Here is a 17,293-nt window from a genome sequence, read left to right on the forward strand (position 1 = left end):
TGTTCTTTGCATCCTTTTATCGACAGAGAATGTTTATAGGGATTTCCAATGGAAGCTGAGCGAGATGGTCTTATATGGGTTGTTCACCATGCAACCAGGCAAAACAGCCAGGAGAATGCACACACAAAAACCAGGCATAAGATGAACCACCTCCTACAAAAATTATGGTTACAAAATCCAGTCTGGGCAATTGTTGGTCCTTAAAGGTTTGTAAGTACCATTATTACATGAGGTAGCACACACAAATAATTTTTCTTTTTAAGTAAAAGTGATTGCTGTAGGTCATTGTAATTATCAACTTTACTGCCTCTGCAATTAGAGATAACAAAGGTTTGTTTAGTAATTACACATCCTTAAGGTAATTGTAAACTTTATTATAGAGAAACACATAACTTCATAAATTTTGTTATTAGAAGGGGGATTGCCTAAATGACAATGACATCTTTTCTAAAAAAAAGATGTCAGTTAAAGATTTTTCACTATTGTTTCTCATAATCATATGAAATAGCAAAAAAATTAAATGTGAAAATTTGTGCTCACAAAATAGCAGTAGTCAGAAAAAGTTATAGAATCAATGAGAATCAGTATTATATGGTCAAGAATTGCATAAAACAGAATTACTTATTGTTTATTATGGTATAAAACATTACTGAGCAGAAACTATGTCTTTATTTATTTCAACTTTCATCACCTAGTCATAAATGTTGCTGCTTGTGTATATAGTTATAGTCATTTTCTTTCAGTTTCCCAGAGAGTTTTGTTGTTCCTGCTGGCTTATTGGATATAAACCTGAATACAGCAGCACCACATTTTATTGGACGCAGAATTCCCGTGAGTATCTAAAACAAAATTAAAAATGCTCTTATGTGCTTGTTATTATACCGTACTTTGATTTAATTATCACAACCACTCATAATCTGCTTATCAAAAAACATTACTCTAGTACTTGCTTGTTTTTGTTGTCTATGCTTATCATGAATTATCAAATTGGATGGGATGTCTTCAAAGGTGCTAAGGATATGTGCAAGAAAATTAACAGTGCCTCTGAACTTCTCCAATAGTGGAATGTCCACTTGAGAGAAATGAATGATTTTAATTGGTTGCTTCTGTCCCTCAAATGAGTATTAAGCTATTGGAGAGGCTTATTAGAATCTGCATCCAGAGGTGGATAGATAACACCTTAATTTTTTATGGAGAACAGCATAGCATGGCTTTGTTAATGATAGATTTGACTTTAGCAATACACTCGTGTGTTATAATAGTGATTGCAGAGTTGGATAAGTGGAATGGATATATGCTATGATACATTTGTATTTGTCAAAACATTTCATAAGATTACACATGAGAAGTTGTTATGCAAATTCAAAAGGATGGTTATACAGAAAAGGCTTCTAACATACATCGGTGGTCTGAAAAGTTCTCAGCCTCGACCATAGATAGCAACACTATTGGCAAGATTTTTTTTTTTCTTTCTAAGTTAGTACATCTCTCATGAGCATCCATGCAAAATTGCAAGTCCTATCAAGTGGTTTGTTTTATACAGTTGTTTGAAGCAAAAATATTGTCTGTATCCCTTGAAATGGATAAAATTGAGTATCGTGCAGTTATGAAATTTTAAAATAAGGTTTAACACCTAAAGAAGTTCATTCGAAATTTATGGGTACTCTTCTCCTTTGTTTTCGACAATTAAGAAATGGACTGCAGAGTTTAAACGTGGCTGTGCCAGCCTTGAAGGATCCACATGAAGGATGTCCAAAAAGTGTAACAATGCCAGAAATCATTGATCAAGTGCACAATATGGTATTGGATGACCGGCGAGTCAAAGTGTATGAAATTGCTGAAACTATAGGCATTTCAAAAGAACATCAATTTATTACTATGGATAAGACTTGGATTCACCACACACCAGAATTCAAACAGCAGTCAAAACAGTGGACAGAAGCCAGTTGTTCAGTGCCAAAGAAGACAAAGTCAGTTCCATCAACAGGGAAGGTCATGCCATTGGTGATTTGGGATGCTAAAGGCATGTTTTTTATTAATTATCTTGAAAAAGGGTTAAAACAATAACCGGGGAATATTATTCCAATCTTTTAACCAGACTAGACGAAAATAATTCATGAGAAAAGACCCGGTTTGCAGAAGAAAAAAACTCATTTTTCATCAGGACAATGCACCTGCCCACAAAGGTAATGGGAAAATTAAGGGATCTGCACTATGAATTGTTGGAACATCCACCCTATTCCCCAGATTTGGTTCCCTCTGACTTCTGTCTCTTCCCAAAATTAAAATTCTTCCTCACTGGTTAGCATTTTTCTTCGAATCAAGAGGTGATTGCAACTGTAGAGGGGTATTTTGCAGATCTTACTGAGAACCACTACAGGGATATTAGTGCTGGAGCATCACTGGAATAAAATGTATTAGTCTTAAGGGAGATTATGTTGAAAAATAAAAATAATTTTGAAATTATAAATTTGTTTTTTCATTGTTAGGCCAAGAACTGTTCAGACCACCCTTGTATGTAGGTGACTGAACAATAGGGATTATCACAGATTAATCTATTATGGCACCGAGTTTAAGACAAGGAGGGTGACCAGTGGAGTACCAAGAATTCTCTACCTAAGCTATTGTTAAAAACTTGTATATTAATGATATTGAAGTTGATGTGGATAGTAATATACAATTATTTGCAGGTGACAAGCTTAGAAAAGGTGGGAGGGAGGATTGTTGCTGGTTTTATGGGCAGATGAAAATGAAGTTCTGTTCAATTTGCTAAATGCAGGGACATTCCCATTTTAGACAATGGGACATTGATTGCAGGCAGAGTACTATATTAATGGTAATTTGCTACAAGTGTTCAGTGAAGCTGGAGACCTTGGGGTGTGATGTGGGACAAAGTTAAAGTTTAGGGGCCACACTTTGGATGTGTGGTCCTAAACTTTAACTGTATCCCACCATCAACTTGAGGTCTCCAGCTGCATTCCGAATTATTATATAATATTGTTGAAATTTTTCTATAAATAATTGGAAATTTACTGATTGTTGTCCTGTTGATTCTGTCGTCATGCTTTTTGAAATTGGTTCTGTTATTGTAATTTTAATTTGTATTCCATTGCTATTGTACAGCTAATAAATTTATTTCACATAAGTTTTAGTTTCCCATCTTTAATTTTCTAACTAGGCCACTTGTATATAGAGGCCATTGACTTCACGTGAATTGTCTCAGTATCTCCATATTTGAGCATTTCTGGTCAAATATCTACATCAGCTGCCTTTTCCCATTTTTTGATGGTTTTTTCTACCTCAAGCATTGATGGGTATTCCTGACTGTTCCTCTTGAATGTTTTCTAACCACTGTACTGTCACTGCTTGTTTCATTAGCAATCTTTCAAAGTAATTTGAAAGATTGCTAATGAAATATAAGATATCTAGAATATTTTTATCTTCAGTTTTCATGTCGCCTTTATCATTTCTGCTTCCTTTTATAGTACCTCTTTCCTCCATTTCTAAACTTTTTCAATAGCCTCGAGCATATTTTACCATTTTGTAATTAAAATGAAAAGCCAAACGGCTAGTTTTCTGGCAACTTAATAGAAATTAAGCGGATAAAAATCCTATGTTGTTATATATGTCATAATGTAATGACAGTATTACATCTCCTAGGAGCTGTGTTTTATATTATGAGAGAATATCAAGAATAGTGAGGGAACTTGCTCCACCTTTGCTTCGAATTGCCTTCGCCGATAGTTTTTCGGCATTGAAACTCATACAGATCATAGTTCTCGATCTTGAGTTTCACTTACTGGCTATATATATAACAACATAGGATTTTTATCCGCTTAATTTCATATTTTACCATCTTTCTGATATTTATTTTCTATGTCTTACCAAAGTCTTACATGATTTTTGTATATCTGGTTTTACATGTTGCTTTACTTTCTTACATTTTTCTCTATATTCTCCCAGAACACATGCTTGCTTATTTACTTGTTAGGAACTTTCAGTATTCTTTCTTCTTTTCCATGACCGTTTTAACTATTTGACTTCACTAGGGAGTTCTGATTTTTCTTCCCTTGAGAACTTCACCATGTTTATCTCTGTCTGTGCCAGTGTTTTCTTAGATTTTTCCACTATATCCAAGTTTTGATTCTTATGTTCAAACTTTCATTTTTTTCTTGAACAATATTTGAGTCTACTGTTCACCTCTGAAGGATGGTTAACTTTTATTTTTTTAAAAAAATTCTTACACACTTTTCTTTTTCAGTATGATATACAGTTATTCCTGCTCTAAACCAAATGGTGAGCACATATATTTCAAATCCCCTGTATGTATATTTTTGTATCCTAAATTAGCTTAAAAATATTGCTATCAACCATAACAGTCAGTGAGACTTTCTTATTTTGTGTGTCTTTGTTTAGTGTGGATTAATGCATGTTCCGAACAGAAATCCAGCAGGTATTTATTATTCTCATTAGCTTTGCTGTTTTCTCCAAATTTTCAAAAAACTTCTGTATATCTGGTATCTGTGTCCTATTCTGCTTGTTTAGATCTCCAACAAGAACCAACCTTTCTGTTTTCTTTGCATCAGCTGCTTTCCACTTTCTCCTTACTAGAATCTTCTGTGGGACCACAGGCACAAATAAGTCTCATTGTCTAATTCTCCATTTTGATGTTTGCCCACATCACATTACTTGATATTGTCTGCCATTCATGAATATTATTCATATATTTAGTGTTGAATACCATAGCTACTCTTTTCTTTTTCTCCTCACTGTGCCAGAATATAACATCTTGTGTTGTTATTTAGAAGTGTTATTTCAGTAATGCTAATTATGTTGATATGCTACTTTTCTAATTCTTCTACCAATTCTTTTTTTCCATACTCTACACATGGTTGCTACCAGGGACAAATATTCCAGGTGTGCTAGGTGTGCAGTGCTCATCCACGAAATATCAGTATCACCCATATTATATTTTTGCATTTATTCCCATTAAAGACTCCCCCAATTGTTTGCAGACTTTGCGCAATTCCTAAAATCGAACACAATATACTGTACTAATGCTTCATTGTCCTCTTCATGAGGATAATAAAGCATTAGTGCTTCGTGAAGCAGCACTTTTTGACGCATAAACATTGCATCATATTCGCGTTAATAGCTCGGGTGTGCTTTCAAAATGCATACACCTTTGAGCCCTTCAAAAAGATGTAAAGAGGATGCAGTGGATCAAATTCTTAGCGTTTTAGTATTTTTGAACTGCTGAGAAGGTGAGACTGGGTGAGCTTACATTTTGAGCTCACTCAGCACCTAGTGGCTGTGATTGGTTATTGTGTCAACCAATCCAATTGAATGTTGTCACTTGTTATGAGTTGAGCGCTCTCTGTATCTGATGGCTGTACTACAAACAGCTGTTACACATGTTTTCTGGAACTGAAAATTTGAATGTTAGGTATTTCCCACCTCTAGGCCCGCAGAAAGTGCCATCCCCCCATATTTAATGAACATGTGGATTTACATGCATAACCTATTTATATCGTAAATTTGTAATATAAATATAATTACAAAAATGAGAGCCCAGAAATTATCACCGCCCCTCAAAATTTGCCGCTCTAGGCCTGGGCCTATACCTATATACACCATTGCATGTACTATGGCAGGGTTTAGAGAAACCTATGTTGTTACATGCATCATTTCCAAGGCATTTAATAAGGCTTGGCATCAAGGACTTCTCAGCAGATTTTCATATTATGGTCTGCCTTCCACCCTTCTAATTTGATTACCAGTTTTATCTTGGTTTATCTTGATTACCAGTTTTATTCACTGCATGTTATGGTGGAGGATATTCTCTTCTCCTCAGATTTTCCTATCAGTGGAGGTGCTTCTCATGGCTCTGTTATTTAACCCATCCTCTTGTGTATATATATAATTCACCTCACCTCAAACATTTCAAGCTTCAAGTCATATACAGTCAGTGACTTAAACATTAATCTCCATACCATCTTTCAGCTGAGGCAATAATAATTTAGTCATCTTTAATGCTTGCAAAATACAATTTTGTCTTCTTCTTTTTTTTTATTATTATTATTTTTTTTTACTTGCAAAAAAATACTTTATAATAAAACTGCAGTAGCATGAGCAACGTCTACTTTGCAGTTGAGTTGTTGATCCTTTCGCTGTTGATATACTGGCTCACCAAATTAGCTATTCCCATTTATCTTTCATTCTGTCCACCTCAGTTCTGTAGAACAGCCTTTCTCATGAAGTATTCCACAAAGTATTCCTTTGACTCCATTAATAGAGAAGCAATGTTTAAAATATTCAGCTTCTATGGTCTACCCTCAAAACTCATACAAGCAATCTCAGTGCCATAAGATTACAATGCTACAGTAATCTTTAAAACAGAAACATCTGAATCATTTCCAGTGACAACAGGAGTCCTGCAAGGTGATGTCCTAGCACCTTATTTGTTTTTAATATGCTTGGACTACATCTTCCAGACCATCAACACAGAAGATCTTGGTTTTAACATTAAAACATTCACCCACACCATGCAAATAACTGATCTTAGCTTTGCTGACGATGTTGTACTTATTGATGCAGAACCAACAAATGCACAAAAACATCTCAGTCTACTAGAGGCACAGGCTTAACTTATTGGTCTGCAGATCAACATCCAAAAGTCCAAAGTATTCTCAATAGGTTGTGAAAACTTTATACTTCATATCAACAATAAACCCTTTGAAAGAGTAAAGGACTTTCATTACCTTGAATTGTACATCAGCAATACAGAAAATGTAAACAGCTGGCTCTAGTCTTCCATAACAAACTCTGCCCCATCTGGAAATCATCATTAGTATCATTAAAGACAAAATTAAGACTATACCATGCAACCAGTAGATCCATCTTCTTGTATAGTTCTTAAACCTGGACAATAAGCACAAAAAAAAAAAAAAAAAAATTCAGATCTAATCAAATCCTTTGGAACTATATGTCTCAGACTGATCCTTGGATACACCTGGATGGACTGCATCACTAACTCTATTGTGCTAAATCTGGCTAAGCAAGAACCACGTGTCAGTATAGTCAAAAAAACTACAACTCAGATGGCTTGGGCATCAACTCAGACATCCTGAAGTCTCACCGATTTTGGAATCCCTCATCCTGTACAAACCAGAAGATGACAAATGCAGTAGAGGAAGACCATGCAAACAATTTTGGCAATGCATATGTGAAACCATCAGTAGGCTGAATTGCAAAACTCCATCTGACATCTACCAGTTAGCTCAAGATAGAGAGACTTGGAAGACCATAATTTGCAATATTTAATTTTTAATATAAATCTCTTTTCCCTTTTCACATTGTATCATATTGTGAATAAACTATGTATGTATGTATGTATTCCACAAAGACTACAAAGACCTTTGCAACTTCTTGTTTATAAATTAATAAAAATAGCGAATATTATAAATACATCTTTATTTTGTAGGCAAATGTCTAGAAACATCAGGCTATTTCTACTTAGCCAAAAGGAAGCATTTTAGGCTTGCTTTCTCAATAATTACAATTACATACTGACTCCATGACTTCACTTATGAAAATTACAACCTTTGAAGGATTGCTACATATATAGAGGCTTTTTGCCTGGTTTCTAAAGAGTGCAAGTCCAAGGCAGTTCCAGTACTGAGGGTCATATTCTCGTGAGCTCTGGTCTGTCTGTCAAAACTTTCTGAATTTCTGTTCATTTAGCTAAGAAATGAGGATAGATTTATAATGTCCTATTTTAGTAAATAATTAGAAATGGAGGAAAGAGTACCACAAAAGGAATCAGACATCATAATAGTGATATATAAAATTATGTTCTAGATGTAGGAAGTAATTGCTTTGAAAAATTATTAATTGAATCAATAAACTTAGAACAGTGTTAGAAAATACCTGGGAAAATGCAATCAGGACTACATATCAATACTTATGACAAGCCATCAGAAACTTCCAAGTGATTGTGATATATAATTTCTGTGCTACCTCTTATGTAATCCAGAAGGCTTGAACATAAGATTTAATTCCAGATGATCAGAATAGAGCTTCCATCTTCAAAAAAAAAGGAAATAAAACTGAATGTACAAATTGTAGAAGAATATCCATTCTCTGCATTTCAGTAGTATTTGTGAGAATCTAAGAAAAATTATTGAACAATAAATTGGCAGAGCTCAAGCTGGATTTGCACCTTCTGACAAATAATCATGAGAATATAATATGGATCTTTATTTAAATTTTGATTGTTAAAAAAAAAAAAAAAAAACATATGGTATCAAGGAATGTAAATCGCTGTGTGATGTAAATAGAACATTATGCAGTGTGGTACATCTTTTAAGTTTTAGATTGAAACTTTTGTATAAGCTATCTGATGTTAAATCAGATGGATGGTAGTCAGTATGCCATCTTCACTATTGTTTATAACATGAACATGAATCACATTAAGAAAAGTTGTATTAAACCTGATATTCATCATCATCATCATCAAATTCCTGCCATGTACCCTCAAGGGGTGTACAGGATATGACAGTACTACATAAAAAAATTACATCATTACTAACTTCCTATCTACAATTTTCCTCCAAATCAGTCTGTTACTTGTCAAGACTCCAACATTATCAGATCTTATATTTCTATCGTCTAAGGCACTTTGTACCGTATCAATCCACCTATATCTTGGTCTTCCCCTGGGTCGTTTTCCTGCCAACCTGGCAGAGAACACTTGTTTTGCTAATCTTTCCTCTCCCATTCTATTTAAGTGACCATACCATCTGAGATTAGCTCTGCTAACGCATTCCTGGATGCTGACAATGTCAAGTTCTTTCCTAATATCCTCATTTTTAATATGATATTGCCATTGATGCCATCTGTTCATGCCTCTAATCTTTCTCAGGACTCTCATATCTGCGGTCCCTAGTCTTTGGTCAAGTGTTTTACTTCTGACCCAGCGCTCAGATCCATAAGTTAAAATTGGTTTGAACACAGTCTTGTATACAGCTAATTTAGTGTTCCGACTAATTTCTTTCTTATTCCATATGAATTTATTCAATTGACTTCCCACGATACCAGCTTTGCTGATTCTGTTGTCTATTTCTATATTTAGTTTACCATCTTCAGTAAAAATTGTGCCTAAGTAGCTGAAATGTTTTACTTGTTCCACAGGTTCTCCATTCACAACACAGTTGACATTTTCAATGATTCTGCCTATTTTCATTGTCTTTGTCTTTTTATTGCTGACCTTCATACCATATCTATTACAACAGCTATTCAATTTAGTCAGAGAATCTTGCAGACTTGTAGCGGATTTATTTAGAAGTATAACATCATCTGCATAAAGCAAAGAGCTGACATTAACATCTCCAATTTTGATATCAGGTTTAATACCACATTCCTTCATAATGTGATCCATATAGATAATGAATAACAGAGGGGATAATGTACATCCTTGTCTCACACCAGATTTAACATTAAACCATCTTCCTGTACTTCCTTCAATTCTAACTGCTGACTCACAACTCAAATAAAGACTAAGTATTGCTTGATATAATGCCCCATTGACACCATATAACTGCAGCGTATTGAATAGCTTCTCTCTTGGGACTTTGTCATATGCCTTTTCCAAATCGACAAAACTTAAATACAGATCTTTGTTATATTCCCATGCTTTCTCGACTATTTGTCGTAAAGTGAAGATCTGATCCTGACAGCTTTTATTTGGCCTGAATCCAGCTTGTTCTTCACCAAGCTTTTCTTCCACAATTCTTCTCAACCGTTTCTCAAGTATACTTGCATAGATCTTGCCAGGAACACTCAGTAGGGAAATACCTCTGTAATTCTCACATTCAGTTTTATTTCCCTTTTTATATATGGGTACTATGAGAGCTCTACTCCAATCATCGGGAATTCGTCCCTCTGTCCAGGCTTTCTGAACTATGCAGTGCAGCCACTGTAAGACTCTTATACCACCATACTTCAGCATTTCTGGTCGAATATCATCTACTCCTGCTGCCTTTCCACATTTCAAGCCTTTGATGGCTTTTTCTACTTCAAGTATGGATATGTATTCCTGACTGCATGCCTGGTCAGTGTTTTTTATCACTGTGCTGTCATCACTGCTTGTTTCATTTAGCAGTTTTTCAAAGTAATTACTCCATACTTCAAGGATATCTTTTTCTCCTGTTTTCATTTCACCTTTATCATCTCTAATTCCTTTTACAGCACTCTTTGCTCCATTCCTAAGCTTCTTCAACAACCTCCAGAATATTTTGCCACCTTCTTGATATTTATTTTCTATATTCTTGCCAAAGTCCTTCCATGACTTTTGTTTAGCTAGTTTTACACACTGTTTAGCTTTCTTACATTTGTCTCTGTATTCTGTAAGAGTAAAAGCTGACTTATTTGACAGGAACTTTTGATATGCTTTCTTCTTTTCCTTCACTGCCTCTTTAACTTCCTGTGTCCACCAGGGAGTTCCGATTTTTTTATCTTTGCACACAACCTCACCACATGCCTCTCTGGCAGAATCAATCAATGTTTCCTTCAGAGTTTGCCACTGAATCTCCAAGGTTTGATTCCTGTTCTCAAACTCTTTCATTTTCTTTTCAATAATATTTCTGTATTTTAGTCTACAGTTTACATCTAAGAGCTGCTCAACTTTTATTCGCTTTAAAACTTTCTTACATGTTATTCTTTTCAATATGAAATTCAATTTTATCCTGCTCAAGACTAAATAGTGATCACTTCCAATTTCAAATCCTCTGTACACTCTGGTGTCCTGCACCAGGGAGAAAACATCACTATCAACAATAACATAGTCAATGAGACTTTTCTTATTCCTAGCCTCTTCTCTCCATGTGAATTTGTGCACATTTTTATGTTGGAACATGGTGTTAGTAATAACCAGTCCATGTCCTGAGCAGAAATCTAACAGATATTTGCCATTATTATTAGCTTTGCTCTTTTCTCCAAATTTTCCCAAAATATTTTTGTATGTCTCACAATCATTTCCTACTCTACTATTTAGATCCCCAACAAGGACCAACTTTTCCTTTTTCATTGTGTCAGTTGCTTTTTCTAAAGCCTCAAAAAATTCCTCCACTTCTACCTTAGTAGAACCTTCTGTGGGACCATAGGCACAAATAAGTCTCATTGTCCAGTTCCCCATTCTCATATTTGCCCACATTACTCTACTTGAGACTGACTGCCATTCAAGAAGATTAGCCTCGTATTTTGTGTTGAATACTATGGCTACTCCTTCTTTTCCTTGATTGTTATTGCCTGAATATAACATTTTGTATTTATTGCTCAGAAAGATCTCACCAGTTTTGGTCTTTTTTGTTTCAGTCACCCCTATTATGTCGATCTGGTACTTATCTAATTCCTCAGCTAGCTCCATTTCTTTGCCATTCAGGCTTCTTACGTTGATAGTACCGATCTTTAACTCTGGTGATGTTGAGTTGGGGTTTGTTTTCAGATTTGTTCCAGTAGCTGACTTTTCGCTGTTCGCCCTGGTTCCCTGGCGAAAACAACGGGGGCCTTGTTTAACCGGGCGACGCCCTAGCCGGCATGAAATTTTGTCATGTTGTACCATCATTTTTTATTTTGGTTTAACCAATAAGAATACAATTTGGTCGGCTAAATCCCAAATTGCCAGCCCATCCTCGTTCGTTCAGTATCAAAGTAGATACCCAACAGGGTGCACCACGAGAAGGTGAGGATTGGACATTAGGTCAGAAGCCCTGGTCGGTTCTCCGCATTCCTTTAAAGGCTATGTGGAGGTCTCCTCTCAGTTATACAGCTTTGACCCTTAAGCACCCCTGATATTCAAATAATACACAACCTGATATTCAAATAATAAATTTAGTTTAATCCTTTATCCAAGTGTAAGCAAACAAAGTTTGAGCCTGAAAATATCTTCAGGACTGAGGTAAGGTGGTGCAACACCAGGCAACTCCGAGAAAATGCGGACCAAGCTCTCATCACTCCTTGTCTCAGTATCTCCCATAATGCAAAGCACATCTCCTTGCGGACATGTATACTGCTATGCATTAAGGGAAGGTCCACTACCCAGACCGGGTTCGACCTTTATTGAGGTGTATTTAAGTAAAGACCTCTCTAAAAATTAGACAATCCTGAAAGATCGCCCAACTCATCTTTATTCCACTCAGTGACAGGCTCACCCTGTCACCAAGAAGAACTTCTCAGCGTTGACTCTACCCAGTGGCAGGCTCACCCCACCACCAGACAGGCAAAAACTTACCTCAAGTAGAGCCTCTCATATATATCCAGCATGGGAGGCAGACCCAAATGTGGAGATACTAAGGCAGAAGCAATGGCGAGGTAATCTTTACCTATAGGAGTTGCCAACAAGTGTACCACCTTATTATTGAATTACTCTGGATTTAATTTTGTAATATAATATTAGAATAACTGAGTATAGCCATTAGCAAACCCATTTTCTGAACCTGTCATGGATTTTGCATCATCAGTGCCAAGTGCCAACGCAATATTGCCATAAAATTTTGTTTTGGGTAAAAAATGAATCAACAGAATCAAAAATTTCTTTACCTGTGGTTCTGCCACAAAATTCTCTACAGAAGAGAAAAGGATTAGCTATTTTTCTCTCATTTACAAAATGAATAAATCCAATAAGTTGGGATTTTAGACTTGCATCTATAGGCTCATCAGTTTGTGAAGAAAACTTGGAAGTTTTTTTTACCATAATAATATTTTCTGAAATATCAATAATTTTTCTCCTGACAGAGACATGAGAATTTTAGCAATTTCCTTTACTGATTCTTGCCCAAACATTCTTCCAGCAATTGTATGCAATCTACACTCTTTTGCAATTAATTCATCTGTTTCATATGACGCAAGCTGAGCTTTATCGGATACCTCAACAATGCTTTGAAAGTTTATTTGTTGTTTAGTTTGCATTTCTAACAATCTTTTGAAATAATGTCTGTCTTTATCCTTTCTTTTAGTGTTGCACGGTGGTCAGCATTCATTTTAGAAATTATGGACTTTACAATCATGTTATAAATAACTATTTTAATTTCCTGACGCTTGGACCTTCATATTAAGGTCATCTTCTGGAATATATATAAATATCTACAAGGACAAGATGAGTTACATTTCACACAGTAAGCTAAAGAAACAATGATTTGATCACCGGTTATTCTACTGGCATGACCTCTAGTGGGGGAAAAAAAACAGATAAAATTGCAAATTAATTATTTAGAAACTACATGAAAGCTAAATTCTGTTTAAGATAACATGAGAGAAACATTCTTTCTTATAGTTTTCTCACAGTAACAGTGATGTCCTATTTTTAACATTACAATTGTTATATTAGATTTAGGATTCTGGATTATCTAGAGTCCAGTTTATAGTTAACTCTTAGGGAGAAATGTTCCATAGGTAGAATATGTGCCTTCCATATGCTTGGGGTTATTAGATCATCATTATTGTTCAGATTGGGGTAGTTGATAAGAATCTCAAAGGCTTCTTTAAATTTGCGTTCACACCATGTTTTGGTGTGATGTAAACAACTGGTGCTTTTACAGTCAATTCTATGTTCAGGTCATGATCAGAAAGGCCAGCTTCACCATAGTTATTATATTTAATGTGTCGTTTATGTTCCTTTTGTCTATATATTGGAGAAACAGGACTCACAATTCCCATCAGACAAAAGGAACATAAACGACACATGAAATATGATAACTATGGTGAAGCTGGCCTTTCTGATCATGCTCTGAATACTTTACATAGAATTGACTGGAAAAGCACCAGTTGTTTACATCACACCAAAACATGGTGAACGCAAATTTAAAGAAGCCTTTGAGATTCTTATCAACTACCCCAATCTGAACAATAATGATGATCTAATAACCCCAAGCATATGGAAGGCACATATTCTACCCACGGAACATTTCTCCCTAAGAGTTAACTATAAACTGGACTCTAGATAATCCAGAATCCTAAATCTTATATAACAATTGTAATGTTAAAAATAGGACATCATTGTTACTGTAAGAAAACTATCTATAAGAAAGGATGTTTCTCTCATGTTATCTTAAATAGAAGTTAGCTTGGATATAGTTTCTAAATAATTAATTAATTTGTAATTTTATCTGTTTTTTATTAATTAATTTTTTTTTTTTTTCATTAGAGGTCATGCCAGTAGAATTACCAGTGATCAAATCATTGTTTCTTTAGCTTACTGTGCGAAATGTAACTCAGCTTGTCCTTGTATATTTGTATATACTCCAGAAGATGACCTTAATATGAAGGTCGAAACATCAGAAAATTAAAATAGTTATTTATAACGCTGTTGTAAAGTCCATAATTTCTAAAATGAATGTCTGTCTGTCTTTGGAGGCAAGATTTGAATGAAGTGTATTGAAGGGGTGTTTTAATTTGCTGGGAATCACTGCACTATTTGGCTTTATTTCTCCACAAACACAACATAAAGGAGATGAAAACTTTTTTCACCAGTCCATGTAACTTTCATTGTAATATTGTGTGGTACTTTTATGTTTCTTTAAGTGGATATTTTACTCAGCACTGTTTCTGGTAGCTAAGTTGTCATCACTCTCTTAGTAATGATCATTGTCTGTCTGTGTTGTGAAGAATTGTTGAATATTAGTGCTTCCTTTCTGAAAATATAAATAACGTTTAAAATACGTATTTCATCAAGGCTTTTGATATTGCAATATTGAATAACATAATGTTTAACATTACACACTTACCAGCGACTTATACTGAAGTTTTGATTCAGTCTCCAAGACATCAAGTGATGAGCATCTCAGCAGAGTAAGGAGAGAATGGGTGCTAATTGAGGGGATACAACCTGCACATGTGTTGACAAAGGACTGTGGCAAATGACCTGGAGTATGCTAGCTGCCAGTTATGTAGAATCTGGACTTATTGTTTCAATTGTCAAATTCTTGGAAGAATGCACAATCCCTGCAGCATACTTGGCAGATATACTAGAAATACTATAGAAAATAAAAATTGACAGTTTGCATAATTTCTACAAGATTAATGAGAAGAATTTATCAGAGGATCACATATTTCTTCCAAAGCACATTACTTCTGAAAAATAATGCTTCTATTTTTAATAAAAATTTTCATGGCACACCAGTTGAAAACCACTGACTTAGACAATTATATATCTATAGGATACTACTTTCCTGAAGTCTGATAATCAGGATGTAAGTATTAGAAAAGATATATACTTCTGTAGAAAAATTGACTTAAAATATATAATTTATAAAATATATAAAAAAGTGTAAAAAAATAAATAATACATTAAACACTACATGTTTGGTTCCAGAAATCTTTAACAGCTTACCTCTTAATATGAAATGAAACCAACATGAACAAATGCACAAATCTGATCACAGAGTACTAAATTTCTTTAATAATATTAAAAATCAACTATTCTATTAATTAGTGATCTGCATTGTTCTTATTCTCTAGGTACATGTGTGTGTGTTTATATACCGGGTGATTATAAAATAACGTCAAGTGTTCAGAGCCCTCTAGCAAGTAATGTATTGGATGAAACACACCAATATTTGGTAGACTGAACGGCGATATTAACACACGCAACTGTCGCATTTGGGCTGCAACTAATCCACACGTGTCTGCAGATGCCTATCCACTCGCCCAAAGTCACAGTGTGGTGCGGATTTACGGCATCTTTTATCATCAGTCCATACTTTTACGAGGAAAATCGTCAAAATGGACCAGTGACCTGTTCTGTCAATGCTAACAGGTATGCCAATATGCTACAGAACTTTGTGGTTCCACAACTGCAGCAAAGAGGATGCATCCTGCATGAAGATGGTCTCGATTCGACCATCTTCGTGCAGGATGGTGCACCACCCCACATCGAATTTCAGGTACAGCGTGTTTTGCGACAATATTTCTCTGACCAGAAGAATCATTAGTCGTGCATTTCCCACACCATGGCTACCGAGATCGCCTGATCTCAATCCTTGTGACTTTTGGCTGTGGGGATTTCTTAAAAGCATTGTGTATCAAGGACATGTACCTGATATTCCAACTTTGAAAGATCAAATAACATTACACGTGAGACAAATCAATTCCAATATGTTGCGAGCCACTGTGGAAAATGTGGTGCACCGTATGCAGTTCCTGGAACATCAGAATGGTCATATTGAACCTCATTTTTGATTAACAATAAACGTCATGAAATTGATGTGTGCTGTCTCTCATTTGTCATTTAGTCATTCATTAGTCACACCTACTAAAATTAATTTGGCAGTGCCAAAATTTCCCCTGTTGGCGACTTTTGGTACTTTTTTTTTTTTCTCGTTAAATTGAATCCCCCATGTTCCACTGTGTATGTTTACCGAATATTGGTGTGTTTCATCCAATACATTACTTGCTACAGGGCTCTGAACACTTGACGTTATTTTATAATCATCCGGTATATATATATATGTGTGTGTGTGTGTGTTCATCATTTTTTGACTGACTGAAACCGAGAAAATAGATAAATTAATTTAATGGAGCACACATGTTTCGTCAAAACAACTTCAAGTGTGGTAACACTTAAAGCAAATTTAAAAAAAAAAAAAAAAACGTAAAACACTGTGCCATTATAACAACAGACTTATAAGCTGAAGTTAAGTTTGAATTGTCGTTATAGTCCGTTCTGTAGTTCTATTGTTGTTCAGATGTGAGCATATCATTTCATGCATACGCCAGTATCTAATGGCAGAACTGTGCGAGTCAGGTAGACTATAACTGAGGTAGCTGTTGATGTGAAAAGGGTGTAGGACAATTTCTTTGGATTCAATTATGTGCTGTTCCACTTCATCGTGACAAAAAATTTACCATCAAGATTGAAGAAAATAGTTCTCTTTCATTTCTAGACATGAAGCTTACTAAAATATCTGATTCTTTAAGGATCTCAGTCTTCAGGAAATCAACACATACGGATAGATACCTACATGCATCCTTACATCACTATCCCACACAAAAGTTAGGTATCATTTCCACATTGACTTACTGTGCTCGCTCAGTATTGTTAAGAGGCAACTATACCAGTGCCCTTGAAACAACACAGAAATCCCTAACAACCCCAAGGGTTATATTTCTTTACCATACATCAGCTCGCTCTAACGGAAACTAGGAAGAATTTTGAAAAAATTTAATAGAAAATTGTGATTTTCAACTCTTCCAAAAGTAAGGTCAGTTCTAAGCCAGCCAAAACAAGTTCATAACCATC

The 17,293-nt window shown here is 35.2% G+C and overlaps 1 protein-coding gene across 2 annotated transcripts in view; it reads left to right on the forward strand.

Annotated features, from left to right (window-relative positions):
* Positions 1 to 17,293, forward strand: part of LOC150100626 (myotubularin-related protein 12) — a 182,280-nt gene that overhangs the window by 102,030 nt on the left and 62,957 nt on the right. For both annotated transcript variants that reach the window (XM_090401152.1, XM_090401153.1), the window contains one exon: positions 744 to 831. In XM_090401152.1, the coding sequence (XP_090257278.1) occupies positions 744 to 831 (88 nt within the window). The remainder of the gene's footprint in view (positions 1 to 743; positions 832 to 17,293) is intronic.

This window comes from Typopeltis vanoorti, chromosome 12, assembly GCF_054136105.1.
Source record: "Typopeltis vanoorti isolate ZY-2024b chromosome 12, IOZ_Tvanoo_1.0, whole genome shotgun sequence".
NCBI classification, from domain to species: Eukaryota; Metazoa; Arthropoda; class Arachnida; order Uropygi; family Thelyphonidae; genus Typopeltis; species Typopeltis vanoorti.